At 41.9% G+C, this 7,783-nt stretch overlaps 1 protein-coding gene across 1 annotated transcript in view; it reads right to left on the bottom strand.

The window, feature by feature from the left end:
- The window catches only part of SYCE1 (synaptonemal complex central element protein 1), a 12,936-nt gene extending 6,666 nt beyond the window's left edge, over window positions 1-6,270 (bottom strand). The window contains exon 1 of the mRNA XM_010833712.1: window positions 5,715-6,270. Within this exon, the coding sequence (XP_010832014.1) occupies window positions 5,715-5,784 (70 nt within the window). The 5' untranslated portion in view covers window positions 5,785-6,270. The remainder of the gene's footprint in view (window positions 1-5,714) is intronic.
- Window positions 6,271-7,783: the final 1,513 nt, after the last annotated feature.

Below are 7,783 nucleotides of genomic sequence, written 5' to 3'. Positions count from 1 at the left end.
TTAAGCCAACTTTTTCACTCTCCTCTTTCACTTTCATCAAGAGGCTCTTTAGTTCTTCTTCACTTTCTGCCTTAAGGGTGGTGTCATCTGCATATCTGAGGTTCTTGATATTTCTCCTGGAATCTTGATTCCAGCTTGTGCTTCCTCCAGCCCAGCATTTCTCATGATGTACTCTGCATATAAGTTAAATAAGCAGGGTGACAATATACATCCTTGATGTACTCCTTTTCCTATTTGGAACCAGTCTGTTGTTCCATGTCCAGTTCTAACTGTTGCTTCCTGACCTGCATATAGGTTTCTCAAGAGGCAGGTCAGATGGTCTGATATTTCAGAATTTTCCACAGTTTTTGGCAATCCACACAGTCAAAGGCTTTGGCATAGTCAATAAAGCAGAAATAGATGTGTTTCATATTAACTTGCTTATAATCAATATAACCCTAACCCTTAATAAATTAGTAGATCCAGACAATTATTATTAGTGCTATTAACATGACAATAAAAATAACTGGACATCATGAGCTATTCGATGTAAAAATACAATGGAGGATTCTTGTCAAAAAATAATGCTAACACTTGTTACGCCTATCAATCTAGATAACCAATTTAGAGGATATACAGGGACAGAGGACCATTTAAGCGGCATATGTGCATGCAATTAGCAACATCCACACTGGGAAACTTCACAGGAAAAAGAACTCAGTTTCTTTAATTTAAAAAGATTTTAGGGGAAAAAGGAGACAGGAAGACCCTTACAGACAAAAAGAGATTAAAGAAATGTATCAACCAATCTCAATAAATGGACAATGTTTGGATTTTGATTCAATCCAATACACTTTTTAAAATATTGATGACACAATCAGGGAAATTTGAAAACTGATTACAGATACTTGAAACAAAGGAATTATTGTAGCTGTTCTTCAGATGTGGGGCTTCCCTGGCGGCTCTGATGGTAAAGAATATGCCTGCAATGCAGGAGACCCAGGTTCAATCCCTGGGTCAGGAAGACTCCCTGGAGAAGGGAATGGCTACCCATTTCAGTATTCTTGCTTGGAGAATTTGATGGACAGAGGAGCCCGGTGGGCTACAGTTCATGGGGTCACAAGGAGTTGGACACAACTAAGCGACTAACACACACATTCAGAAGTGGTAATGCCACAGTGGTTACTTTTCTGAAAATAGTACTTAGTTTTTAGAGATATACATGCAAATATTTATGGATATGTTATGATGCCTGGGGTACTTCAAAATAAAACAGTGGAGTAGGTGGTAGGGAGGAGCTGAGGATAATGAAGAAACAGGATTGGTCAAGAGCTGATAACTGCCAAAACTGAAAGATGAGTTCACAGGGTAATTATCCTTAGTTCTTAATTTTTTTTTAACTGAGTTACAGCTGGTTTACAATGTTGTGTAAGTTTCTCCTTGCACAGCAAGATTTGGTTATAAATCTATATATAAACATTTTCAGATTCTTTCCTATTATAGATTATAAAATACTGAATATATTGAACATAGTTCCTGTACTATAAGTAGGGTCCTGTTGACTATATTTGCATTTCGATTCCACACATAAATGATATCATGTGATATTTGTCTTTTTCTGATTTACTTCATTTAGTATGATAACCTCTAGGTTCACCCATGTTGCTGCAAATGGCATTATTTCATTCTTTTTATCTTGTTTGTTGTCCACTCACTAAATCATATCTGACTCTTTATGACCTCTTAGACTGCAGCACACCAGGCTCCTGTCCTCCACTATGACCCGGAGTTTGCTCAAACTCTTGTCCATTGAGTCAGTGATGCCATCCAACCATCTCATCCTCTGCTGCCCCCTTTTCCTTTTGCCTTCTATCTTTCCCAGGATCAAGGTCTTTTTCAATGAGTCAGTTCTTTGCATCAGGTGGCCAAAGTACTAGAGCCTCAGCTTTAGCATCAGACTTTCCAGTGAGTATTCAGGGTTGATTAACATTGTATAGGAGGATTCTCTTGTATCCACACCTTCTCCAGCACTTATTATTTGTAGATTTTTTTTCATGATTGTCATTCTGATCAGTGTGAGGTGATACCTTAGTGTAGTTTTGATCTGCATTTCTGTAATAATTAGCAATGTTGAGTATCTCTTCATGTGCCTATATTCTTTTGTATATGCTTAAACTTTTCCATAATAAAAAGGTTTTAAAAAATCACCCAAACATCCAATCAAAATAGAGAAGGTAAGTAATCATTTATACAGAAGAATGGAAAAATAGAGAAAACAAGTAAGCAAAAACTACACTAAACGTTAATTATATCTGAAAAGATGTATAACCTTAGTCATAATTAAAAAGATGAAAATGACATGTTGTATCTAGCAGCTTGGTAAAGATTAGTAAGTCTGATAATGCCTTGTGTTGATTACAATGTAGAGAAACAGGCACTAATGCACACTGAAAGACTGTGAAAACCGATGCAAACTTTTGGAGGACAGGTTGGCTGCATCAACATTTTCAAGACAAAATTTCACTTCTATGAATTTATCCATCAGATATGCTTGGTTACATATCTATGTCAAAAATGGGAAACTTGAATGCCCATCAGTAGAGAACTTATGATTCATGCCCACAAGAGAATACTGTGCAGCCATTGAAAAGGAGGCAGAGTTATATGTATTAACAATGAAAGAGATCCAAGATAGACTGAAAGGAAAGAAAGTACAAAACAGTATAATATAGAATCCCATCTGGCTACAAAAAGAGGTGAAAAAAATATTTTGTCAGTCTAAAAATATATGTGTCTTATTTCTAGAAAATTTCTGGCTCAAATCACACAAAAATATTTTCAACAGTAGTTCTTTTGGAAAGTAGAAGTGGAAGGATAGGTAAGAGAATGTTTACTTTTCACTGTATACTTCTGCATATGGTTTTACTTTTACTTTTAAATGTTAATAGACTTCCCTAGGTGACCCAAAAATGAATTTATAGTTTTCTTGAGCAACCATTTGTCCAGGTATTATTAATAGACTAGGCAGTGAGCTGCACCTTTATTTTTTTTTCTTTATCGCATATTATAAGGTAAGGCACAGAGTGGGAAAGCAGAATATATCTGTTGAACAAGTCAACTAATATATTGTTAATAAAAAAAATTCAAGGGTACAACTGCCTATGTTATTATATGAGCCCCTACTTTTTACTTCTTATTTTAAAAAATTTCAAATTTACTTAAAAGTTGCAGAAGTAGAACACATAGCTGTATATGCCGTTCACCCCAATTTTACATTTGCTAATAATCATGAACTTTGAGAATAAGTTGCAGATACAATTCTTCATTACCCCCAAATATCCTAGTGTGAAGTTCTGAAGTACAAGGACATGCTCCTGTGTAGTAACAACAGTACAACAATTAAAACAGAGAACAGCAGTGAGAGATATTAACATGTGATCATCAAGTGGTACTTTAAAAATGTCTCCTACTTTCACTTTTATAAATTAAAAGTTCCACAAGTATCAGTTACATAGTCCTGGTAGAAAAAAACAAATATTAAGATTAAAAACGTTCCTTCACCTTTGCATTGCCCTTAGAAACTAGATTGGAGAAGGCAATGGCAACCCACTCCAGTACTTCCAGTACTGGAAAATCCCATGGACAGAGGAGCCTGGTGGGCTGCAGTCCATGGGGTCGCTAAGAGTCGGACATGACTGAGCGACTTCACTTTCCCTTTTCACTTTCATGCATTGGAGAAGGAAATGGCAACCCACTCCAGTGTTCTTGCCTGGAGAATTCCAGGGACGGGGGAGCCTGGTGGGCTGCCGTCTATGGGGTCACACAGAACTGGACATGACTGAAGCGACTTAGCAGCAGCAGAAACTAGATCCCTCCATCAGAGTCATCAATTAGGAAAGCAGCCTCCAGACATCTTTCTGTGCAACCTACACAGTATTGCAATTTTTCCATCTTGCTTTACTCTCATAAAAATATCTGTTTTGAAGATCATATTGTATCTGTATGTCTAATAATTTACAAGTTGACTTGGTTAAGTGGATTTTAATTCCACTTCCTCTTCATTTTAGAAATCCACTGCACAGGTATATCCCAGTGTGCATGGGATTTAGCTATTCCCTTCCCAAGTTTTCCTACCACCATCTAGGCTCCAGTAACTGTCCGATCCATGCATCTATATATGTCTTGTGTGATTCTCTAGGAATGTGACCAAAAAGGGGAGAAGATAATTTAAATGTTAAAATTTGTGCCAGAAGGACTACTGCAAAGCCTTTACCCTTTCTTCCTCTCATCAGAGTATGATATGGTCTGTATGTTTACACTATTGTTAACGCTAGATACCACTGCCCCCTTTTTTAAACAACCTAATAGACTGAAAATGGAATCTTGATGTCTTATTTTCTTTCACTGCTATAGAATGAATGTTTGTGTCCCTCCATATTTCATTTGTTGACATCCTAAAGTCTGATGAGATGGTATTAGAGGGTGGGGCCTATGGGAGGTGATTAGGTCATGAGGCTGCAGCCCTCATGAATGAGATTAGCACCTTATAAGAGACCCCAGAGAGCTCCCTTGCCCATTCTGCTATGAAGACACAGATGGACATCTAAGATTCAAGATATTGGTCCTCACCACACGCAAGAAATGGTATTTCACCAGTTGTAAGACACTAGTGAAGTCAACTGCATCTAAATAAGCTAGCTTAATGAACCTGAAACAAAGATACTAAGAGGTTTCTTTAGCACAGTGGTGAACACAGTAGGTGCTTAAGAAAAGAGATCTATATGTATCTGTTCTGTTTTTCTTTTTGATTTTAGCTGAGGATTGTTACTGAATGCCACTCCCTGCTCCAAGCAAGCTTTCTGTGCTAAGTTTATTTCATTATGTAAACCTTCATTTATTAAAAAAAAAAAAAAGGCCACAAAGCACCTGTCACGTACAAAACTACTGCCTGCAGGTGTGACGGACATGACCAAGGCGGGTTCATGAGAGAATCTTAACAAGGGGAGACAGGCAGGCCAAGAAGAGCAGCGTCAACAAGCTGAGGGATGCGTGTTCCTTGTACAATTCTCTCCCCTTTTGTGTTAACACCTAGGAGCATATCCTTCGAGGGGTGGACAAGCCTGGGAATATTTTTTATCTTTCTCTTCTATGCTAGGCTGTAATTTCAGAAAACTTTATAACTGTAATGAGCTGCCATGCCTCTCCTTTCCCGGTGAGGTGGGAGCCATTGCTCAATAGGTCAGTGTCAGGAAGAAAAAAAAACGTAATGCTATGTGGGGCAGTCTGGATCCTGGTTTGGGGGAGGGGGAATCTATTGTTGAGGACCATTATGGAACAACAGGGAAATTCAGGTGTTCGGTGCTGTGAGATGAGATATGGGACGGACTCCTTCCCTCAGGTGACACAGCCCCGAGAACAAGTCCCTTTCTGTTGCAGGAGATGCCCGTGGAGACGCTCAGGATCAGATTGAAAGGATGCCCTCTGCCTACTTTAACGTACTTAAGCAAAGCAGATGGCGCCAAACGAGGCCAAAGGAAGTGAGTGAACGTGGGACACGGGCCTGTGGGTGATTCCTCGCGGCACCAGGCAGAGCCGCCAAGATCCTTCCCATGGGGCTGAAGGTCATTTTTTCCTCACGCCCGCCCCGACTCTGAGGAACCGGCGTCTGCGTGCGCTCCCTGCCCGCCCAGCCTTCAACAGCCGCGGTTGGGGGCCGCCGCCAGGCCCAGCTCTACCTCTGGCCTCGTCAGTCGGGCCCACGGCTCCCGCCGCTTCAGCATTCGACGATCCCGGCCGCCCAGCCATGTCCTCTCAGTTCACCGGCTGAGCGCCTCCTCTGGGATTGGACGGAACCCGCGCCAGGGGCGGGGCGGCCTCAGCACGCCTGCGCAGTGCACCTCTGCGCCGTACCCTTCTTCCAGGCGGCAGCTAGGGTGGCGGTTGGGCAAGCTCCGGTGCGCACGCTTGAGTCCACCCGGAACAGATTCCGTGCAGAGCAGGTGTGGGGCGCGCACGGGTCTTCCAGGCTGGCGATTGGCTAGTTGAGGAGCCGGCGACCTGCTAATGACAGAGGTCTCACGAGGGACTGTCCCAAGTGGCGTCACCCACCTTGCGAGGAGGGCACCTGAACCTGGTGGTGGGGAGCAGAGTCTCTGCACATGTTGAGAGGTTGGCGATTTACCCAAGGACTCTGCGTGGTTTTCTGGAGGGAGGCCGTAAATTGTCCCCCAGTTCAGTTCAGTTCAGTCGCTCAGTCGTGTCCGACTCTTTGCCACCCCATGAATCGCAGCACGCCAGGCCTCCCTGTCCATCACCAACTCCCGGAGTTCACTCAGACTCACGTCCACCGAGTCAGTGATGCCATCCAGCCATCTCCTCCTCTGTCGTCCCCTTCTCCTCCTGCCCCCAATCCCTCCCAGCATCAGAGTCTTTTCCAATGAGTCAACTCTTTGCATGAGGTGGCCAAAGTACTGGAGTTTGAGCTTTAGCATCAGTCCTTCCAAAGAAAGCCCAGGGCTCATCTCCTTCAGAATGGACTGGTTGGATCTCCTTGCAGTCCAAGGGACTCTCAAGAGTCTTCTCCAACACCACAGTTCAAAAGCATCAATTATTCGGCACTCAGCCTTCTTCACAGTCCAACTCTCACATCCATACATGACCACAGGAAAAACCATAGCCTTGACTAGATGGACCTTTGTTGGCAAAGTAATGTCTCTGCTTTTGAATATGCTATCTAGGTTGGTCATAACTTCCCTTCCAAGGAGTAAGCGTCTTTTAATTTCATGGCTGCAGTCACCATCTACAGTGATTTTGGAGCCCAAAAAATAAAGTCTGACACTGTTTCCACTGTTTCCCCATCTATTTCCCATAAAGTGATGGGACCGGATGCCATGATCTTCGTTTTCTGAATGTTGAGCTTTAAGCCAACTTTTTCACTCTCCACTTTGACTTTCATCAAGAGGCTTTTTAGTTCCTCTTCATTTTCTGCCATAAGAGTGGTGTCATCTGCATATTTGAGGTTATTGATTTTCTCCCGGCAATCTTGATTCCAGCTTGTGTTTCTTCCAGTCCAGCGTTTCTCATGATGTACTCTGCATAGAAGTTAAATAAGCAGGGTGACAATATACAGGATTGACGTACTCCTCTTCCTATTTGGAACCAGTCTGTTGTTCCATGTCCAGTTCTAATTGTTGCTTCCTGACCTGCATCCAGATTTCTCAAGAGGCAGGTCAGGTGGTCTGGTATTCCCATCTCTTGAAGAATTTTTCACAGTTTATTGTGATCCACACAGTCAAAGGCTTTGGCATAGTCAATAAAGCAGAAATAGATGTTTTTCTGGATCTCTAGCTTTTTCCATGATCCAGCGGATGTTGGCAATTTGATCTCTGGTTCCTCTGCCTTTTCTAAAACTCACCCCCTCCTTATTGCAAAATTCAGACTTAAATTGAAGAAAGTAGGGAAAACCACTAGACCATTCAGCTATCAGCTCAATCAGATCCCTTAGGATTATACAGTGGAAGTGACAAATAGATTCAAAGGATTAGATCTGATAGAGTGCCGGAATAACTGTGGACAGAGGTTCCTGACATTGTACAGGAGGCAGTGATCAAGACCATCTCCAAGAAAAAGAAATGCAAAAGGAAAAAGTGGTCATCTGAGAGGCTTTACAAATAGCTGAGAAGAGAAGCAAAAGGCAAAGAATAGAGAAGATATACCCATCTGAATGCAGAGTTCCAAAGAATAGCAAGGAGAGATAAGAAAGCCTTCCTCAGGGATCAATGCAAAGAAATAGAGGAAAACAATA

The sequence above is a fragment of the Bison bison genome, unplaced genomic scaffold, assembly GCF_000754665.1.
Source record: "Bison bison bison isolate TAMUID 2011002044 unplaced genomic scaffold, Bison_UMD1.0 scf7180017863875, whole genome shotgun sequence".
Classification (NCBI taxonomy): Eukaryota; Metazoa; Chordata; class Mammalia; order Artiodactyla; family Bovidae; genus Bison; species Bison bison.
This window is presented reverse-complemented; position numbering and strand designations above follow the sequence as displayed.